General features: G+C 44.1%; 1 protein-coding gene across 12 annotated transcripts in view; it reads right to left on the bottom strand.

Moving 5' to 3' along the window:
• RREB1 (ras responsive element binding protein 1) overlaps positions 1-23,315 on the bottom strand; it is a 126,401-nt gene that overhangs the window by 70,173 nt on the left and 32,913 nt on the right. For 3 of the 12 annotated variants that reach the window (XM_062617850.1, XM_062617851.1, XM_062617853.1), the window contains one exon: positions 10,898-11,270. The exons of 6 other annotated variants lie outside the window; for them this stretch is intronic. In XM_062617850.1, coding sequence (XP_062473834.1) covers positions 10,898-10,928 — 31 coding nt within the window. In that variant the 5' untranslated portion in view covers positions 10,929-11,270. Of the gene's footprint in view, positions 1-1,905; positions 2,808-10,176; positions 10,851-10,897; positions 11,271-15,442; positions 15,462-23,315 lie in introns of those variants that run through there. 3 more of the 12 variants (XM_062617852.1, XM_062617854.1, XM_062617849.1) reach the window with 3 other exon arrangements.

Genomic DNA, 23,315 nt, shown 5'->3' with positions numbered 1-23,315 from the left:
GCTGCCTCTGCCAGTGGTGAAACCTGGGCAGACAAAGAAAAGAAACCCTTACTGGCTTGGTCCCCAGTATTCAGCCAGTAAAATCACTGACGGTCATGACATTTGGTTAAGAAGTTGGAAGAATATTCTGCAGCTAGAGAATTTAAGTAGTTCAATTTCACACACACACACACACACACACACACACACACACACACATACGCACACTCCTCCCGCCTTCTCAGAGGATGAATGTTTACTCCAATACATGAATTCGTGGTGACCTTTTTCTTCCTTCTAGCACTGGTGAAATGACTACTGAGGTTTCTGGGGCCATTTGGCACATTCCTTGCCCCCACTGCCCAAGGCTTCCAGATGAGCTGAAGACATAAGCAACCACCATATGTACCGACAGAATTTCACCACACCCCTCTCTGAAACCACAGACTTATCATGCTATCGCTGGGGTTTCAAGAGGGATGCCTGTTCTGGCTGGGGAATGACAGGGCAGTTAAACATCATTTTTAGAGGTGACGGGGAATGATCAACCATGAGGAAGAGAGGAGTTCTCTTCCCATGGCACCCGCAGTAATAGCCTCTGGAAAAAGTTATTTGCAATATGGAAAATTACTGATACATTTTAATGGAGAAATACACCTTTATAACCTTACAAGTAAAATAATCATGGAAATGAAGACGGTGGGGACATTTCATCACCTCAGATTTACAAACTCAGCAAACTTAATACAGGTTTTCTTTTTTTTCAAAAAGCAGAAGCCATCAGCCTCAAACTGTGGTTATCTCAGCAGGATTTCTTCCTTTAAAAAAACCCATGTTCTCAAGGATGACATGCAATTCAGTCACATAACACATCTTCAAATGCTGTTTGAACAGCATTTGCAAACAATAAATGACTACATCATCCCAACTACTGACATTTTAAAGCACACAAGAAAAGGCAGACAAAGAGAAAGGGCCCAGATTGTGTCAAACAGCTCCTTACTTCACACAATGCCAGACAAAGCAGCAGATTCAAGCTTCCTACATTTAACTGCTGACCCTCCTAGAAGCAGCACACAGATGATTTGACATAGAGAGCTAGCACAGTCAAGAGACAAAACCTAGGACCCAACTAAGCCCTGTGTCTAAGGCTAACAACACCAACTTGTTAACAAACATTGCTTTCATTCTGCATCTTCAAAAACAGGCAGAAAGACTACTTTTATGCTACCCTGAACAACTCAAAGTAACTCTTCCCTAGTATTTTTTCTACTTTTCTTCTGAAAAAACACTAGTGGTCCCTGTGACACAGGGACTTTTTGATCCAAGGCAAGGCCAAGCACCCATCCTTCACTACTTTCTCCAGTAATTATGGGACATGTTTATTTTATTTTTTTGGCCTTAAAAAGAAAGGTCCATCTCATTGAAGAACACCACAGTAATTTCTTCTCTTTCTCCCGCTCCACCCTGTATCTTCTTTTAGCCATTTATGTGGCAGCTGACTTAATTTCGAACAGAATAAACAGAGTTACTTTCAAGAGTGGCCAAATCTTCCAAGTTGCTTGCTGTATCTGCTTAGTACCGCCAAAAATAAGGACCAGTTTAAATTATTTGGAGGGATTTCCGCTAAAACAATGCAACTAAGTGCTTAAAAAAACCCCAACCAAACAAAATAACTCTTCTTTCCAAAGCAGACCTATTCATTCCTCTTTTAGTCAATACCTAGGACATTAACGTCACCACTGATTCATCCAGGAAGAAAATCTATTGTGCAACCATGAAGACTCCTGTGCTGGCCAAGGTAGCTGAGGAGCTTCCCAGAGAACTAGAGTCAGAATTCCTAGGGCTGCATTTAGCAACAGTGAAAATGGGAACTGTTTATCACATAGAAGAGGAATGAATACATGAACACATAAACAAACCTACCTCCAGGTTTAGGAACATATGCCAGCTTGCTCTCCATTCTTTCAGGAAGAAAACTATGTATTGTGCTGTTACAGCCTTTCATATTTTCTATGAACCAACAGTTATTTTACAATTTTCCTGCTAACACAAACCAAGATGTATAGTCACAGATCTTGTTTTTAAAACCATTTTCTGTACATCAAAAATCTCCTACTTTGGAAGCAGTCAAAAGCCTTAATAGGTATTATTACTGTTGCATGCTTTTCTTTACATACATATTTTCTAATCTCTTGCATGAAGCAGAAATGAACCACTGAAACAAAGACAACTACATGAGCAGCACACACTGATTTCAGAAGCATAACTTTCTATTTGCAATAGGATATAGAAACAATAAGAATACTGGGCCAAATCACTCCTTCCTGTGGGAAAACCCATGGCAGAGTGCCTTTAGGCAGGAACATACTGAGATATTTCTCTTGCGGCCTTTTTCTTTTTTTTTTTCTTTAAATAAATGCATCACTAAGGATGGGGAAGTGGTTTTTTTCCCACAGCACCTAAGAAACTCAGGGAATCAGACAGGCAGCAACCAACACGGATGCCCTCTGCCATGCAGCCTTCAGGACTGCAAGCCTTCTCAGCTCACACCAAATGCCCCTGCTTGGAGATCATGCTGATGGAGCCTTCTTCCTCCCTCTCTCCAAAAGAAAACAAAGACCTCCAGGAAAGAGGACAAAGAGGAAATAAGCTGGCAAACAGTGCAGCCTCAGGTTGCATTCAACACTGGACCAAAGCCTCTAGGAAACAGGCAAGTAATCACAAGCATTCAAGTCATTTTCTACTTTGAAGAAACCCCCCAGTGACACAGTTATCCTCTGTGGAAAAGAGGAAAAGCAGAGAGCAAGTGACAGAACAAGAGCACTAACATATGGCGAGGTGGGGGGACATAAACAACAGGACCAAACAAAACAATGCATCAGTCCTATTTTCACAGACAACACCAAGAGACCTGGCTCTTCTGCAGGAAGGTGTGTCCTCTACCTGATGATGTTGCTGAAACTATGAGACTGGGGAAACCTTGATCCTAGAGAGAAACCTGAGGGGCTTTAGCTCCTGTTTCTGACAGAGGCCCACTCCTGATGCCCCACATAACCAGCTAATGTGAGAGTTACCGAGAAAGCAGAGAGCTAAAACAAGAAAAAAAAGCCTTGTTGCTTCCCATTCAGTCTGTACAGGAAGACACTTGCTAGACCTATTTCCTCCTTTGGGATAAAGTATGACTCCAGTGAATGCTAAAGCTGAGCCCATCAACAGTTACTTCCCCCTTAACTCAAGTGTATTTATTTGTATTTAATTTTCTTGTTTTAAGACCACTCTCAACAGTTATAGCTGCTTCTCCTTCTAACGGGAGCATCAGGGATGAAACAAAAAGGAAGAACACTGGTCACAGGGGAAGGAAGAAGAAGAAATGATGAGTCTTCAAAGTCACAGTCACTTGACTTGCTGCCGAGAGGCGGCTACACAAGCACAGAGCAGTACGTCCTAGCCCCTGGGAGCTGGTACAAGTCTCTGCTCCAGATTGCTCCACTGTCTTTGCACATGAGCTCTCCCTTTGGAATAGATAGGAAGAAACACACAATACAAGCAAGGAGGGGAAAAACCTGATGTGTAGCACAAAGCTGCTCATTGTTCTGCCTTCCGAAAAAAATCCACATTAACATTAAAGTAGAAGCCATGCACTAATTGGGCCAGGGAAAGATTAACACTCTCAGCCAAATATTTCTATTGGTTTCATTAAACATGCCATAGTACGTATTAGAGAACACGGAGGAGGAACAGGGGAAACAAATGACAGTTTTAGGAATGTGCACCCCCACACACATGCATTTCAAACCACTTTTTCCCGTGAGGACCAAACAGGAATCCTGAGCTGTCTTCATCATTTCCATCTTAGCAGCGCTATTAGCTTATTCAAGGCTTTCCCACTGTTGTTTTTTTTTTTAAGTGGTAGGAAAAAAAACCCCAAAGATCATTTAAATGAAGGCCAGACCTTCGAGTATACAAATTCAGATGAGAACAGAAGTTCAAAGAGGGTATCGCATTTGAATAAACAAACTTTACCGTTTACCCTTGAGACTGTAATACCTAAGGATTGCTACACCGCACTACAAACTATTTCTGATGCACTGGTTTCCTACTAAGCTTCTACACAGAGATTTTACTCTCAGAGTACATGGTGCCAAGCACAAATGGTCACTACCACCCCAAGAGATGCACATGATCACCAGCACTCCGTTTTGAACGTGATTTTGCATCAAAGCTGTCAGGAAGGAAAGCGGGTGAGAAGGCGTCATGTGAGAAGAAAAAAGGGTTAACACTAATCAAAGCATCGCCTCAAGGCAAAGAAAAATGTTTTCCCGACTGACCTTTTTAATACCAACTCTGCCCTAGCTACTCAAGTGCTGGTGCTGACTCAGCACCCCAATGGTGGAGAATTATACTGGCAGCATCACCTCACTGTCACCACTGCTGGAGCATCAGCACAGAGCAGCCTATGGGCAAAGGAGGGCAAGCCTAAAAGGAAAGACAGTTGCTCAGGAGTATCTGGTGGTAGTTTGGTAAAAGCCAAGAATGTTACTGCTAAGGTTTTGAACTTGTACCTGTAACTAATATTTTCCTCTAGGGAAAATCAAAACCAAAAAAAAGAAAGATAGCAACCAGAAGGAGCAGCACCTCTTGAAAGGTGCTCTCCAAGCACCAAAAGACAGACTGTTCCTCTTGCTATGAACTCTCTGAGCTATCAGTGATAGAACTGCTTTATCTGTGCTAGAGCACGTGTAATACTCTGCTTTCTAAAATAACCCTACGCGTCCACAACATCCATATGCCTTTTCATACCTAGCATGTACACACCCAGACACAGAATAAACAAGTGAAGCCCATGCTCATGGCCATGCCTTAAAACTGAGCTAGAGACCACCTTCTGTTTTGGGAGTGGGGCAGGGGAAGAAGCACCAAACAAGGACAAGATGATGCCTGTATTTCTAGATTATTCTGTATACTGTTGTTACAACATCTAACAGTTAGGCTGCATTTTAAATATTCAGACATACTTACCCCTCCTGTTTTATTTCCTTGACTGCATGATGGGTAAGTGTTTGCATTTGGGTTTTATGTAGGCTTTGAAAATCACCTCCTCATGACTTATGGACCACTAATGATCCTCAGGACTTTGGCTCAAATGACCAAAAGCACCCCTCTATAAAGCATACCAGAATATGAACTCTGTTAATGTCTTAAGCTAACAACAACTTTGAATCACCACGCTACTCTGGTATTACATTGATGTAATACACTGGAAACAAAGGCAAACAATGTAACAGTGAGATGCCATACAGGCAGGCATTTCCTGGATTAAATTCACTTATATGGTCCAACGGTTTTACAGCAAGGCACAGAGATACAGGCAACTTTAATATAAAATGCAGTTGTACCTATCTTCTGGGCCCTGCACTCAGTTTGCTAACTTGTCAGTGAGCAAACTAACACATTTGCTCCTTTCACAAGAGGTGTGCTGTGGGAACAGCCCTCATGCAGGTGCCTGTGGTCTTACTATGGTACAAAGGAGAACTGAGGCACATGCTGCTCCAGCACTGAGAGCGAAAACAAAACCCAACGGCCCCCAGCTCCCAACAGGAAAGCCTAGCTCTCTGCCATCACACTGGGCAGAGGGCTTGATCTGAGCCTGCACTGAGCTCCTGATCAGCACTGCAAAAACCTGTGGCCACATTTAGGCTCAACAGCTGATGTTAAACATGAGATTTTTCTAACGCCTTAGCCCTCCTCCCCCCTCGACCAAAGAAGTATCTACAAGCTGTTTCTCATCCTCGCTGTTTCTCATCCTCACTGTTCACATCAGCTTGTGGGTGAGCACCTGGCCTACCAGGAAGCCTCTGTCATCAAACTGCAGGCAGCTTTGAGAGCTTGTTCAAGCAAAAAGGATTCTGAGATTTGAAGACAGCTTAACAAACCTGGGGCCATGGAGCACTACTTTAAGACAGGCAAAAGAACTAAAGTCAGAGCAACAGCAGAGTAAAACAAGTGGCTGTAAGCAGACATCCCTGCACTCCTTCTGATGCAGACAACTGCAAACACCCCTTCATCCCCACCCTTGCCTGCCTGTGCAGCCGTTGTCAGGAGGCCATTGTGGAGGGGGCCTGCATCAACCCCATCACGGGGCACCCCCGCAACGCAGTGACAAGAGAGGACAGGATGGGCCTTGGGTCTTACTGGGCACATCCCCTCCCATGCGCCCTCCCCACTGGCTGAGGAGGACACAAAAGCAATACTGTCTGTCCTTATAAGCTCTGCTTTGCATGTGTTCGGGGAGCAGGGACAGCTGTGCGGACGGCTCACAGAGTTCCAGGAAGTCGATGTGTTTCTTGGCTTTGACTCCAGTTTATTTGCCTTAGATGAAGTGGCGACCCGAGAAAGTCCCTTCGCGTCCCCCTTGAGCTGGCACTGGCTACAGTTCCTTGGGACATGGCCAGGGGTCTCTCCCCACACCCACTGGCCTTCCCCAGTACAGCCGGCACATCTCTCCCCGGGGCCAGGACTGGCTTTCTCCCCACCTGGCAAGGGGACAGCCCTGGGACACAGCGTGGGAGAGGGTGGGAGCCCGGAACAAAGCCAGGACCAGAGGGAGCAGACCCTGAAGGCTTTTCCCTTGGCAGGCAGAATGGAGGTGACTTGGAAGGTGGGAATGGGTCAGGTGAGCAGCATCATGCTGCCTGCCAAAACCTGGTGGAGCCAAGGACAAGGGAACAGAGCAGAGGGACAAGAGGAAGCCAAAGTGAGGGCCATCTCTATCACGGATGTCTCCCTGCGGAACAAGCCAAGGAAGGGGGGGCGTGCCTGCCCAAGGGGAGCCCCAGCCCAAGACACAAAACCTCATCTGCTGGTGCTGCTGCCTCAGATCAGCAAGAGGGGATGAGAGATGCAAAATGAGGAAACAATCTAAAACGTAGCTCTGTGGGTTTGGGTTTGTTTGGTGTTTTGGGTTGTTTGTTTTTTTTTTCATTTTTGCTTTGCCCTGCCAAACCCAGTTGACTTAAAACACTGGAGGGGGGGAAGCTATAGCCTGACATCCCATCACCTACATGGCTAAGCAAGCACTGTACTGGGGGAACCAGATACTTGTCCAAGAGCCTGAGGGGTGAGCTGGATGGATTGCACTTGGGAAGGCCAAATGGAAAACATTTCTGAGTAACAGAGAAGAAAAGCGACCTCCCCTCCAAATAGGCTGGATTACAGCATCCCTTGGCTCCCCTGGAGGAGAGGCTGCACGGGCACAGGGCGGGCAAAGTGGGACACTGGGCTAGGCTGGGTAGCTGTGACGGAGAGCCCCGACAATATATGGCCAGTCTAAACCACGGGATATCTTGTCCTTTTAAGGTGGGCCAAGAGCAAGCATCTGTGCAGCAGCAGCAGTACAGTCCCAGCCTGCCATCAATAGCCCCTGGTGTCACTGAAAAAACAGGGGCTTCTGTGCCATACCAACTGGCTGTCCAGATGCCCAGGCACCCACCCCAAGAGGATACAATCAATCCGGTTGTTCCTCTGCACAGCATCACGGAAACAAGAAGAACAGTAGTGACCATAGGAAGAAAAGCCACGAAACCATGCTGGCTGCTCTGCTTGCTGGCAATTGGTGCCTGCAGCTGTCGGGGAGGGAGGGAGGGAAAAAGGGAGGGCTTGTCCCTGTCACCATCCCCTTCCCTGTCCCTCGCACTGATGGCCAGCAGCTCAGCCAAGAGCAGCTTCAGACCCAGGACTTGAAGTGCAGGTTTAAAGCAAGTCTCTGGTGGGAGAAACAAGAAACGCTTCACCCCCTTCATGCTTGCTCTTCACACTCAGCCAGAGCTGTGTGTGTGCAGCAGGATGAGTTGAGCAGGGATTAGAGAGGCAGGACAAATCATGCCAAGGAAGATACAGAAAATCCCCTGTGCTAGTGCCTGTTTCTTGTGCGGCACCCTGATTGCAATACTCTTCCTCCAGGATGGATTTAGAGAAAGCTCCACAGAGGGCCTGAATGCACATGCAGTTTTTCAAAACCGGGTCTGGAAACAGGGTAATCCAAACCAAGACTCTCCTTTTGGAGTAGCTATGTCCCACATGGTGTTTCACCACTGTAACTGCATTCACATGCTAGCAAATTTCCTTGCACAGGCAAGCCCAAGGTGGAGAGCATGGGGTCGCTTACCACAGAGCCCCCAACACATCCTTTACATCCCAACTGCACTGTGCTTGCAGGACGTGCCAGACCAGTCTGTGCTTGTAGCCTGTACCAGGTAGCATACTGAAGCACTTTACACCTTGCAAGATAATGTAGTAAAACGATGCACAACTTGAGAAGAGTAGAAATTACAGGGATTAAAACTCATTTCCTGGTGGTAGCGTTGTCAACCACCATGATTTTATCACAAGCCCTGTAAAAATCTGATGGCATTACATTACTGCACAAAAATCTAAAACTCTTTTTTTTTTTTTTTTTTTTTTAACTAAAACGTTTAGATTTCAGTGTTGTGGAGAAAAGACAGAAACATTCCATGCTCAACAGAACACAAAAAGCAAATGGAAGTGAACAGATTAATTTTAAAGCTTCCAGCTTTTAAGGATAATCATCATCTCAGATGCTCAACCTGTAATTTCTTAACGCACGCGCACACACACACACACACACACACACACACACAAACCCCCACACTCCAATAGCAAGACAGTGTCCCATCTTTAAGCAGCACGTTTTGTACCCTGGAACATACAACTTCCAAAACTGAAATGGCTTTTTTCATTTTTTAAGGAGGGAAAAGAATTGCTGCATCTCGGCACATTTCTGGTGTTTTAGTTAAAAGCCAGCACAGCTGCACTTTAATGCTACTTAAAGATGAGAACCTCCACCACATTACCAAACTCATTTTCAGCCGAAGGAGATTCAACATGCAAATATTTTGCAGAGAGAATGATTCAAGAGTTTGCAGCTTTTCTCACTGCTGTTTTCCAGGGAGCATGACTTGCTGACAGGATTAACTACTGCCAGGCTCACGAAGCTGGGAGACAGCTGCCACATGGCAGCCATTTACTACAAAGCTCCACTCCTCTAAAGTTAGGAGAGAGGCAGACTATTTCATCTGTGTTATCAGCAGGGTTCCTCTGCTCCACAGGCTTTAGTGACTAGGCTTTTTCTAAACAAACACCTCCTTTTCTCCCCCACCTTGTTAACATCATTACCTTCCTGTCTTCTGTTTCTGGTCAGCACAGGAACTATTCCCTCTATCACACTCCCCAAACAACAACAGCAACAAAAATCTACAATCAAGACAATCTAAAACATTCAGAAACACACATACCCCCCAAAATAGATTTTTTAATTATTTTTAGCTTAAAATTTTAAGAGGGGAAACCACATGCCACAGGGAGGAAAGACAGGTGTGCTGGAGCAAAGAGATTCAGAAGCATGCTGTACTCTCCCATCCACCGGCACTTGTAATGCCAGCCTCCAACTGCAATATCCAAAGCGGCTACACAGCTTTTCCATGAACAAGGTAACCTATAGCAATTCTTCCTAGCTTGTATCTCCACACCAGGCAGACTCTCTGCAGACCCACAAGCCAAAGCCAACCCCTGCCTGCACCTTATGAGACACAAATGGGTCTCAAGTCAACCACCTCCTACAATCTGCTAAGGACCAGGAACAGATACACACCATCTACATCATCTCCATGTGATATTCAGCTTATATGACCATCAGTTGCTATTCTCCTCTTATTTTGAACCAGAGTTACAAGATACAAGCTAGAAGTTTAATTTTACCTGGTGCAGTATCTATCTATCTGCTATAGATACTAGAGTACAACAAATCACTCAAACTGGGATTTATTGCTTCCTCTACGTAAAGGGAGAACTCAACCTTAGAAAAATGTCTCTCTCCCATCACTGATGATCAAGCTGTCACTGATGATCAGTCTCGTGAGCATGCCCACTGGCTTATACCAGCTGGACATGTAATGTAGCCTTCAGGGCTGTTCGCAGAGCTCTGAACTCTGAAATACAAAGTTCTCAGTTTTAGTTAGGTAAATTAATTACAGCAGCAGATGGTGCTGGCAAGCCTCTCCAAGTTGAGATCCTCACAGGAAAGCCACTAGGAAAATTTTAAACAGCAACGCTACTTGCCTGTGGTATTCTTCAGTACGAGTTTTCTTTCTATTTTGGAGAACACACAGTGAAACTAACCTGTGGGAGGTGCTTCCTGCATACTTCACAAAATGAAACAGCATCTGTTAGTTTTCATAGACTGCAACATGCGTGCAGAAAGATGGGGCACAGGGATCCAGTTCAGCAGCTTCTCATGGAATTCAGAAGCACCTCAGCTTTATCAGATGAGTAGAAGAAGCCTCAGAAATAACGTATCTCTATCCGACTTGAGAAAAGACATATTTTCAAAACAAAAACTGCATACACACAAACATACACACAAATCCCCCTTCATCCACAACCACATCCAGCTGCTGACCTTCCATGCTCCTTATAGCATAGCCTTTGCTCTGGGACTTTAAAGCCTAGCAGGCGTTTCTAAAGGATTTTACAAAGTACACAGGCCCAGCCTTGTAAAAGCTCATAAGGAAACCACGGAGGTCATCATGGAGCTTGGACAGTCTGCAAACAGCATAATCCACGTGCTGGGAAGGTAAGGAATGACCAAAGTCAGGCAGATAGGCCTGAAGATTTCTGCAGTGACTGGCTCCTCCAACAATGCTGTAAACCCTGGAGGAAACGCCTGCTGATCTTCAAAGCCTGTCAGAAGGAACAGCCTTAAGCTTCCTGAACATGAGCATTCTTGTTGTGAGGCCACAATCCTCTTATGCACACAGAGAGAAATATAAAAACAAAGCAAACAACAAAAAAAATTACAATCCACTAATGTTAATAACTGTAAGTAACCAGTGAGACTGACCCTCTACTCTGCAACGAGCTGTCGGATCCATCCAGCAAAGTTTTGATGCTCTTCGGCACAACAGCCACACCGATCAAGCAGCAGCTTACAATCTCTGCAGCTTTCCTTTTTCTAGTCCAGGCAGTACTCCACACGTGTAGACTCCTGGAACTCAACACTCAGTCGTTCGGACTAGGAGGGGATGCTACAACCAGTAGGTGTGCAAGGTGTCCACCGTAACTATATCAAGACCATTGCAGTGTGTGCTGCACTGCCGGCAGAATTTTAGGTACAGCCTTCAGTCGCCTGACGGGCTGCACAGGCGACCATGAGTAAAGGGGAGTCTGGACACCTGCACACTGCAAAGAATTGCAGGAAGTTTATTTCAGGAACGCTGGGGAAAACAAAAACAAAAAACAAAAAACAAAACAGACAAAATTGTGAACAGGTTTCTTCAGTAAATGAAGTTTCAAGTTGCTAATTCTCCAGCCAAAAACGTCTGCTGCTAGTCCAAAACCACCCTCCTCTTCCAAAAACACAATTCCAGTGCTAGTGCTTCACACACTGCCATAAAACACATGATACAGACAATTCTTCCCACAATTCATGTCTGAAAAGGCAAACTCATTTCCTTCTGCTGACTCCCATTGACATGTAATATACCATAAAGTTAGCCTGAAACAAACTCGTATGAATTATGCATAGGTTCAACACAACCCTGAGTAAAACATTAGTTGCAAGTTGCATAGAGAAAAATGAATGACAACAAAAAACCAACTAAGTGGCCTGTGTACCCACACACACCCACCTCAGTTTCTGCAGCAGGACAGTAAAAGTTTGCCAGTGGGACCTTGACTAATCACTTTCATATATGCCCACATAGCAAAGCAACACTGAAGTATCATAATCAGACCTATGATACTGAAATTCACGTTCTTTTGAGGAGTGATATTTCCATGTGAACATTTTCTCAGTCATATATACATACACACCCACACAGGCACTTTCTTTTAATCCTAAAAATGAAACCACCTTGCTTTACAGTTTTAAACCAGTACATACAATATATATAGGCACGCACACATATATTTTATATATACACATTTACATTAATCTTGTTGAGGTTATGTAGAATCTACTTTATGACCAGAGGTGAACAAGACCTGAAGTGTTTTAAAACACGCACAAAAGGAAAAATAATTAAAAAAAAGATAAATTTGTTATTGCTCTTTGATCAAGTTACAGTCCTCTAAAGGAACAAACTGTTTTTACCCAGCTAACAGATCCCATTCTCCAAACTTCATATAAAAAATTATGCTTTCAGAGCAAAAGGAAAGGAAAAAAGAAAACCTTTACACCAGAACTCATACTTTCACTCAGGTACTAAATAGCAGGAGCTATCTTTCACTTCCAGCTCAGACATCATTGCTTTGTGGAAAGTTTTATATGCCTTATGGAGCTCAACCATTGAATATAAAGAGAATCAAGAGAAGAATTCGAGGAATAGGTAGCCGCCTCACCTGTAGAGCAAACAAGCATGTATTTAAATGAGTTAAAATACGAAACAAAGAGGAAAAAGCAAGGAAAACCACCAGCTAAATATATTATTTCTCAGTGTAAGGTGAAAACTTTTCTTAATCTACCCACTCATTTCACACATGGTAATGTGCAACTATGATTCGAACAAAAATTAGAAGAATTACCACCAGATTTGTTTCACTCATTCCTTCATCTAGACTTCAAATGGGGTTTCTGAAGCTCGAAGATTTCACCATCCCTCCTTACTGGCAACTGAAGACAGAAACTGGCCTCTTCCTCACCTGTTAGTGTCTGGCATGCCACAAAGGCTATGGAGGTAGGCACTCTCATAAACAGAAATGGCAGTAGCACCATGTTCAGTTTATTTCACACCAAACTTGAAACATTATTCAATACAGATTTGACATTAAAACATGAAAGCTGAAAAATTCAAAGGTTTCTCAGCACATACACCCCTTTAGAACTTCCTAAAACCTCTAAACATGGGTAATTTCTGAAGTAATGAGGACTTTAAAATAGCAGTAAGGGAGCTCCCTGAAGGGTGGGGTAATTGGGAGGGTTATCACACCTCTGGGGGAAGTCACAGGCTCTATCTTGGCAGTGTTCCATTCTTTCATATACCCAGGGGACTGATTAGTTCATGATAAGAAATTAGGCACCCTAGGGAGGACGGTTAACCGTCTTACCAAAACAAAAAGGCTGCAGAAATGTAAGTCTCACTAGATTAAAGAAATGCTATCTGCAGAACAGCAAACTTGTGTTTGTTCCCTTCTACTGGAACTAGCAAATATTACTTTTTGCCTACATATGGCACACACAGATCTCAGAATCCCAAATTTGAGCACGTACTTGCTGCTAAATTGGTAACAAATGCTCTGAAGCATTTTCTTTCCCAAGACACCAGTGCTGTGATGCAGGAAAAAAGGAGGAGGGACAGAGCAGAGGAATACAGTAAATAATTAGATGACTCAAACCAGCAATCAGTCTCATTCATTTAAGATCTCTTCCTCATTGTTAAAATGGCTCCTAACCAGGGGATCAGCTGCAGAAAGGGGGACCTGGAAAGGCTACCTACGGCTGAATGTTGGTTGTATTTTAGCACAAACTCCCAGTCAGCAGCACCCGCACCATTACACACCCTGCTCCTAAAAAAGTTCTGGGAAGCTCCTGCCTGCTGTGAGGCTTGCAGCAAGGCACCTATGCGTATCGCAGTCGTACCCACATTAAACATTTATCTCTGGTGAAGCAGAAAGATGAATTCACCTATTGCTTGCCAACTGATGTAAAAGCTCCAGTACACACCAGAGCTGCCGATGGTGCTGTTTCCGACTAACATCAGGCCCAATGTATTTCAAAGTACTTCGACGGCTTAATATACGAAGGAATGCTATTCAGTTAGACGACCCCCTGTTCTTTTCTTTCCTTTTATCTTTTCTTAACAGTTTGCCATCCAGTGATAGGAGGGAACCCCAGCTGCATAGCCTGAGCTTTTATCTTCTGCTGACCATGCAACAACACAAAGCTCAGTGCTGGATTTCCTGCTGCTTGCCGAAAGGGGCTGTTCAGCTTGTTTAAATATTACTTGCCTTGGGAGCCTTGGAGTTGTGCCCAAGCACTGTACTGTATCTTCCCGGCATCCATTTCAGCATGTACTTTAAAGGTCTTTAGGTTCGATGTACTATGCTCTCCCTCGCTACGGGAGGAGCCTGATGCCTCTGGAAGAATCAAAAAGAAAACCCACCAGACTCCTCCCTCTCTCCCCATCTCCCCATTAATCCCTGTGCCTCATTCCATTACACAGCTAACATAAGTCCCTCTTCATCCCAAAACCATGAAAACATATTTAGTCCAGTAAACTGAACCAATTGCAAGCAAGGAAAAGACATTCTGGTACAAAAGGCTACAGCTGGGAAGAAATCAGATGCTGTGTATCACGTACAGCAAGCTACCAGTGCTCAGTGAGCAAACTGAGAAAGTACAGTAGCAAAAGCAGGCTTTTAAGATGACGAAGATGCAGCAGCCTCTTGCCATGCTAAATTAGGGCAGTATCCATAGCAGATTTTAGAAGAAAAGAACCTTTAAACACAACCTTCTCTGAATTTGCAAACTTAACATCAGGGCACTTTCTTTCCTTGTTCAGAGCAATGATGAAAATAAAACACAGCTTTTACAAAAGCAGAAAGGATATTCCACCCTTTATGAATTCTTTCAGAAGCTCTCCTCAATTACCGTGCCACCAGAGCCTGAGTTCTGGATACAAGGTCAGCAGGGAGATAACCTTGGCCAATAGAAATGATCTGCCTCAGCCAAAGGCAGCACCACACGGCCACCCATTAAGCAGCCCAGCAGGCCTCACTGTTAACCTGTTTGCAGCCGATAACAGCTGATATGGATGGAGAAGGAGATAAAAATCCAGATTGACAACCTATTTGTAAAAGTTGTGGAACAGCAGTCTGAATAAAGAAAACTTTAGTGAATACTGGCTGCGAGAACTGCCCTGTAAAAAGATTCTTCTCATATTTGACAGCAGCAGAGATGCAGAAATACATGCACCCCCACAAGCTGACGTAGAATTGCAGTCACAAGGGAACTGAAGGCTAGAACTGAAATCCTGGGTTTAATCCATTCTGCTTCGCCTCAGCCTGCGGTGTACAGGCTGATTCAACCTGATGTAAGCCATGGCTGCCATTCAGGACAGGCTGGCAGTCCTCACTTCACCCCACAGCTCCGGCCACAGTTCCCCCTCCAGCCTTGTGCCACTCCTGGTGTTTGAACAACTTCACAGTGATCCAGGATCACAGAACTGATCTGGTTTGGGATTTATGTTTGTTGGGGTTTGTTTTTTACTTAAGAACGTATGTACATATAGTTGCATCAACAGCCTTCACACAGGGGAGCTGAGACATCGTCAAATTACACCCTCTATTTGAGTGAGGGATGAGAGACCTGAGCAAGAATGTTGTTGGTAACTCTACTCCCGTGGTGCTGCAGTAACGGTGAAAGATGAAAAGATGCAGTGGAACGTACCCACAGCCGGCTCCATCTCCTGACTCCCTCCTGCTCCCCATCGCTCCCTTCTCTCCAGCTCAGAGCTTGCTTGCAACCCCTCTGCCATAAAGAACACTCCTATCATTTAAAAGTCAACCTGAAGTTCAGTTCTTTAATTAAACCCATTTACATGAATGTAAGTTCACAATAATATAAACTGCAACAAGCAAAATGTCTGCACTGCACCTCTCCCATAGCATCCCTGGAGGAGTTCAAGAGAGCAAGAGCAGTCCCAGACAATGAATGCTTACTGCTTACTTATCCAGTTTTCCTAGATCAAGGACTGTGCGTACCTTTTGCACTGTGCTAAGCACAATACAAAACACTAGTCCAACCTACCCCTCTTCCCTCCCTGTCTCCCTCGCTCTTTACACAAAGATCTTTTTCAACTTTTTTGTCTGTCTGTAAACATTCATAAATGACCCTTTCCCTATGCACAGAGACAAAATTTATCCCTCCAACACAACTCATGCTTCATTAAGTCACATCAGTAACAATGCTGATGCAGTCTGCCACCATGTGCCACCACATGTACCAACCACAGCTCCAGAGTCCCTGGTAAGTAGGGCAAGCAGCTCACCTGGAGTTCTCAGGTACTTTAGAAACAATATTTACAAACCTTGGGCCCTTGGACTTAACAGCACACTGGGAATGGCACACATGCTCCTGCAAGGGCAGCTGACCCTCTCCAAAGAGCAGCCTTTATTGTAAAATGCATCACCTTAAGGGGACAGGATGAGACACAAGTGGAGAAAAGAAACCAAAGCTGCAGAGGGAAAGGACATGTTGCCTGGCTGCATGTCCTCAGGCGCTGCTAGCTCACGTTGCTTGCACCATCTGATCGCTCAAAGCTAAACATGGAATGTAGGTAGCAAGTCATAACACTGTGCAGGGCTGGAGACGTGACCCATCAGCTGTTTCTGCATTATAATTATTGCACTGGGGCACAGCAGGACCGAAAGTTTGCCTGGGCAGATTTCTGCAATGTTTTGGCTTGTTAAAAATGACAAGAAAGGCCAGACCCGCTTTCAGCTTTGTGATTACACTCGCTTTTCCGCAGGCCCGTCTTTCCCTGTCTAAAATCCTCAATCCGCAAGAAAAGCAGAAGGCCCAGAACTGTTGCACTTTTTTCAAAGCAGCATTAAGCAGTCAGATTTCATAGGGCTGTGACTGCTTTCTCCCCCCTCCACAAGATAGAAAGGAGTTTCCCACAAAGACACAGCAAACCAGCACTCCTGAACCACCGTTCTCTGCACTTTTAAGCTGGTCTTGGTCATTTCCCCTTCAGGCGACTTCTGCTCCCAGGCTTTCTCTTGCTCTCTTTATTTTTAAAGCTTCTGCTACCAATTAAAAAAAAGAAAACCATATTGCAATACCATCATTTCCTTGTATTATCATATTCTCTAGTGAACTGATTAATTCTCAGAGTGATCCTGACCCTCAGCTCCCACTGGGCCTCAAGTGATGCAAATGGTCTCTTTCAGCTCTCCCTCCATTTTATTTGTCCTAACATGCACGCAGTACAAGTACAGGACTAAGTGTTGCAACTCTGGGCTTAAAATGCAAATACCCTCACTGATGGAGCTGGAAAGGAACACTTCACTTCTAGGCACTCTGATTGCTTCTGTAACATGTTCAGAATTAAGCAAAGCTCAAAGAGGACAAGTCAGTAAGGAAATAATTTAAGCCAGTGCATATTCAACATGTCTTACTGCCCTAGCTTTGCCCTGTAAGCAAAGCTTCAGTTATTAAGAGCACAGTTTGTCAGGCAGTGTGACATTAATTTTAGTGCAACAGGTCAGTGGAGAGATGACAAAAAACTGAAAATGGACAGCACAAAATCCTGCAGCAGTGCACAGCCACAGCATTTCTGTTGCATGAAATGGAGCAGGCAGTGCAAATCTGTATAGCACAGCCCCTTTCCAAATTACTCCCTTTAAGAGACCATGAGCATTTGCAGGACGGAGGGATGCTTTCAGGAGGTCCCTCAGAGCTACCTCAAGCTTCCTGTTTGACACCACGTGGACTCCACCCATCCCTCAACCAAGCTGAATAAAAATCTAGCTCTTTTAGCATATTTCAGACAAAGATGGACTCAGACCAAAATTGTTGTAAGGGCTGAATACAAAAGGGATAATCCCCAAACTTCAATACAAAAGGAATAACCCCCAAACTTCAATACAAAAGGGATAACCCCCAAACTTCAAAGAAGCTATTTTTCTGCAAGAGCAGAGAGGCACAGGGATGATAGGCAGTTGATGGGAATGCAGGCAGGAGGGAAGACATCAATAAGGTATGAACAAGCTTGCAGGTCAGAAAAGCACATTGAAGGCTGATAGACCAAAACTTCTGTTAGCAGAAGAGCACCCATCTCCAAGAAACCACTTCCTATCTTATTCTCCCCATCCCCTCCCTGGTAGCCTTCTCCCTGCTGTAATTCAGAACAGCCAGGCAACTGATCTCTAACCATACATCAGAGGAATTGGCTAATAAAATGTCACAGGGCCCACCACATGAACAAAAACCACCAACGAATCCAGCTGGTGGTTAACTGCAAATTTCTGCTTTACTCATGGCATTATACTGCGGAGGGTTCCCTCACCTTTGCACATACACTGCCCTTCTTAGAAACACCCTCTGCTCAAATTCAGATTTACAAATACATGTACAGATATTCTACACATCTGCTTCCACCTGGTGGATTACCAGAGACAGACACTGCAGGGTTTTTAAAACAAACACCTAAACCCACCTCTAAAATTAGCTGAATAGTAAATCTGTGGACAAGAGCAGAGGGGAAGAGTGATTTGGCTTGGGGTGGGGAGGGGGAAGCTTGCAAGAAATGGAATAGAGATTGCTAAACTGTTTAATCCACTTGGAAATTCAGGTTTTTCTCTCTTGGACAACAAACCAAGAAAGGATTTTCCTCTTGAGGAGCCTGTCAAAATTGAGGGGGACACAGCTATTCAGTATTGCTCTGGAGTCTTTAACAGGAATAAATTACTTCAATCAAACATCTTCTCAAAGAACTTAAAATGCTCTTCCCACAGTCTCCCCTTCCATGACCAAGAAAAAAAGCAGTTTTCAAATGCATATTAAAATACATATTATATACACACACTGCCTATAATCAAAACAAAAGCCTAAAGTAATTCATTAATTACCACCCATAACTAAGGATTTAACACTTCAGCAAAGCAAATGAGAACTTTCAGGGAGTACCCTGAGATACTCACTGTTGTACCTCTCAGGTCTGGTTTCTATACATTTCCTTGCTGTGATACCTGCAGATTCAGCTTTGCAGTAACTTCCAGTTCAATTTTCACATGTGTATTTTTAAAGACAGCAGCCACCTTTGCCCTGCATATACAGCATCAGGGGTATTTTGCTCTCTGTGGCCCAAGTTCCCAGGAAAACCATCTCCAGAGATCCTAGGTGTGGCACTTTTTTTTTTGCTCTAGGTACTCCTCCTGACTGGAAGCGAAGGTAAATATTACTCCAGCCTCGATATGTTTCCCCCTTGTACCCACTGCAGCTTAGTAAGATAGAGTCAGGCGACTATTGCAAATTACACTTCAGGGCTCATTACAAACCAAGGCCTCAGTCCAGCTAATAAATTGATACCACCAGGCGTATTCTACGGAAGAGACCCCATAGCTTTCAACAGAAGCTAAAAAGGTCCCAGTGCAAGCTGTGGTCTGCAAGGGACTGCTATGTAGCCCCTGCATCAGGAAGTTTGTTTGCATCACATGCACAGGTATTTACCAGCTTCTGGGACTTTGTTTTTACTTGGGAAACCAGCATGTTTGGCAAGGTGTGCAAATCCTGTCAGACAACCTCCAAAGTACCCTTACTCCATATGGAACAGAAGTGCCTACAAAGTAAAGCACATTCACAAGAACAGTGTTTTCATCTTAGGCTGACAAACCCCTCAACCAGAAAGACATTCTCTACCTATACCTGCACATCATAGTCCAGAAGAAACAGGCACACATCCCTCACATGTATTTTGCAGTTGGAAGAGCAGACAAGTAGAGGTACACTAGATCACTAAACTGCTACTTCAAGATGTGGCTCTAGGCTGCCAACTTCAGTACTGACAGAGCTGAACTAACTAACCCTGGTCTGGAGTAAGAGGGACTTCAGGATGCTGGGCTTTCACTGAGTCATGCACAGCCCCTTTCACCATCCATACAGCAACAGACATTAAGAGCAGAATGCACTGGAGAAATCATCACTGCCAATGATTATCAGCTATGATAATCAATAGCTAGGTTATTCAGTCAATAGCTACAACTGCAATCTCCCACCACTCGCTTCGCCCTTCCCAAGTCTCAATGCCCCTGCATTACAGCTTTGAGAAGAACCAGTTGGACTCTCTCCGTTCTTTTTTAGGAATTCTAGGTTTGTTGTGATTTTTTTATTGGAAAGAAGAAAAAAAATGACCCAGAAGTTCCTTCTTCATTAGCTGCATTCTTAGAAATGGATGGAGATTTACTACTTATTTTTCTTTCAACCCAAACAAATGTGGCCTGAAGCTAAACACCTGATGTAGTGTTTCAGCACAAAGCTTGGTAGAGCTGCCTGCAAAAGAAAGGACCCCTAACAAAGCTGCCTGGTGATCTCCAATTGAAAACCCTCCTGGCAGCCCAGCTTTTTTAATGCAGAGGAACCTCTGACTTTCTCCCTCCTTTTCTGTCCCTGATGACTCTCCCGGTATATCTGGAAATTAGGAAGCTATGTTTTCTAAAAACCGGTATGCTCAGGCCCAGGAACCCCTGCTCCAAAATGGGGGAAGAGGACAGTCTGACATCTCAGCAGAGTAAGTCTCAGACTACACTAGTGGAACTGCCAGCAAACATTAATGTGTATTTTCTTCCTCGAGTTCAGTTGCTGTCATAGCCCTTCATTTCAAAAGTCAGGAGAGATTTTCAATGCATTTTTGGGGTTACTGACTTTAAGCCCAGAGGATAAACTCCACTCGTGGTTGTTCACAAGAAAGAAAATGCTTGCCTGGAAAAAGCAAGCATCAAAAAACTGTAATTCTCTCACAATCACTCGAGCTCAAGAACCACAACCTTAGCACTGCCAGTTTCCCATCTCATTAAGTGTCTTGCAATACTTGTTTTTGTAATTGTTTTCCACGCTGTCTACACAAAAAGCTATCTCGGAAGCCAGAAGAACTACATTCCTTAAACATGGACCCTTTCCAGACTCACCCCAAACCTTTCTGTGCTTAAGGTCCTATACATACATGAACACACAGACTGCTACAGGCCCAGCAGTTAATTCATTTTCAAGCTGCCCTAATTTTGAGGCTAAGCACTTCCTACACTTCTCCATCCCTGATATTTCCCTTACCTCTTTCAGGGAAATCAAGGTGCTTCCTGCTTTCCTCCATTCAGTCGCTAAGGCTCCACGGCAACCTACCAAGCTGCTCTCCCATAAGCCATGTAAGAGTGCTACCATGCATGCAGAGTGCAATTCACCTTAACTACTACATACACAGCATGTTTCTTTCCAAGAACTTTATAGCGAGCAGTTGCCTTTTCTCCAGTTTTCAACCCTTCTTTTAAGACACGGACACCTCCTCCCCCTCTTCGCTCACCGCCTCCACTCAGAAAGGCTGAAGCCCACTTGATTGCATGGTAGATGGCAAGGCCTTTGAATCAGTGGCTGCTAGCTGGTCTTGAACCAGTCTGGGTAAGGTTCAGACAAGATACAGAGTACAAACACTCTTCTACAAACTTTACAATCCAAATGCAAATTCTCCACCCATCACCTTCAATGTCAGGCAGTAACAATGCTAATAAAATAAGGCAGACGATGAAAGGCCATCAGCTACCTGTCTGGGGTTCAACGACTGCTGACAACTCAGGAGGAAGGGACAGCAATCCAGCCACCCGTGGTGGTTGCTTCTCTCAGCCTCTCCACCAGACCCTGCCCTACTGGCAGGCCCCTGTTCAGCTCACTGGAGTTCCTCTGTCTCCCAGACATAACAAACAAATATAAACAAATAACGGCTGAACGCCACTAACAGCAGCTTGAACTCAACAGCATCCATGTTCCCTCCTCCTCCTCTAGTGATGCCACATCCTGGGGCTCAACACCACCAACTTGGAGGTACAATGAAGAATAAATCAGTGGTCACTTCCCAAGGTCAAAGTGTACTTACAAATGTAGGCTCATAATGTGATATGCATTTATTTTCTTTGCATACACAACATCCTCTATGCCTAAGTCAAGACAAACTCCATTTTGGAAAGCTTTTTAAGAACAAAAAAGCCCACTCCTTCTGATTTTTGTGCAAGAAGAAAATCCTCCAGTACTCCCTTTGTGTGCTCAGGGCCCTGAAAGCTGCCAGAAATAGCCTAAGGATGGGGAGAGAAGGAAGATTTCTGTGATAAACCCTACTTTTCAAAAGGTTTTAGAAATAACTGTATGATCAAACAAATGCAATGCACTGCTCAAATCAGTATGCAAACTCAGAGGGTATATAATTTTAAAAATCATTATGGCTTTAGGTTTTCTACTTCTATTTATTTACAGATTTGACAGCAAAGGACAAATGGTGGAATAAAATTACTTTTCAACCTCAAGATATAATTAACACAGGAATCAGTACCTTTGCATCTTTCCAACACATTCGTATTATAGACTCATTGGTGCTAACACAAGGATGCATACCTGCAAGGTTCATAACCACACCTTTGCACTAAAAAGATTACTGAGCTATCTAACGAAAGGGTGTTTACTTTTAGTGCATACAATTCTGTATCGTTCAGCCCATTTGCAATCTCTAATACTGATACCATTTAACACTGGAGACGAAGGAACCCACATTTCTCCACCAATCAGATGTAGTAAATCCACAGAAGACAAAACAAAACTAGACAAGAGACAGGAGAATCAGGCCTTTAGGATGCTGTGCTACTGTCTCTTGCATGGTTAATTTTGATGAGCTTGTTGAAGCACAGCCTTTAGCCAAGTGCTTTTTCATACAAACTCATCCATAGCTCAGAGACGGTTAATCATCATTTATTACTCACCTTCTGGCAACACCCACTTTAAGCTAGGCACCATCCAGACACATCAAGAAAGACAGTCCCAGTCTGAAGGCTTTGTGGTAAATGGGAGCCATTTTCGAGACCCAAGCCTGATGGGTGGACAACTACAGACACCCGTGGTACTCTGCACAGCTACAAGGATCTGCCAGAATAAAGCTGCTCTCAAGATAACAAACACAAATGTAATTCTTTCAAAAAGGGATGAGGCGTATTAAGTACACCTACTTTTCAGTGCCTTTTCTGCCGACTGCTACTGGTGTGATGGTACAAATCTCGTGAAAGGATTTTGCTGCAGAAATATGATGAATCTTCATAGACTTAGTGATCACAGCACCTTACTTGGTTACAGTACATAGGAAAGTAGTTACTCTGTTCTACTGCAGCATTAGTAACTTCTCAAACAAAGAAGCCTGATTGAGGCAGACAGCGAGGGGCTTATCAGCTTAGGAAATGGGAAGGATGGTCCAATTAACTGCCAAGCAGTCAGACATAATTCACTCTGACGAGGCCAATGAGAGACAAGTCAGAGAAATGCATGTCCCGTCCATTTACGTAACGCCCAAACATTCCCCCCTGCAAAGTCTTCCCTTAGGGAAGCATTGCCTAACTAAGGAACAAGTCGCTAAAGGAAAACCCATCTCTATGAATCTACATCTAACCAGCACCCTCTCTGATTAAGCAACTACCTCAGTGGTACAGGAGTCATTGCCAGTAGTTAAACTGCTGGATCCAGGCGCTAACAGCAATTCACCAAGCAGACAGCCAGAAAGCTTTGTGCAAGGTTA

This window comes from Pezoporus occidentalis, unplaced genomic scaffold, assembly GCF_034315485.1.
Source record: "Pezoporus occidentalis ecotype Australia unplaced genomic scaffold, CSIRO_AGI_Poc_V1 ctg2, whole genome shotgun sequence".
Taxonomy (NCBI): Eukaryota; Metazoa; Chordata; class Aves; order Psittaciformes; family Psittacidae; genus Pezoporus; species Pezoporus occidentalis.
Note: the sequence above shows the minus strand (reverse complement) of the source record. Positions and strands in the feature narration are given on the sequence as shown.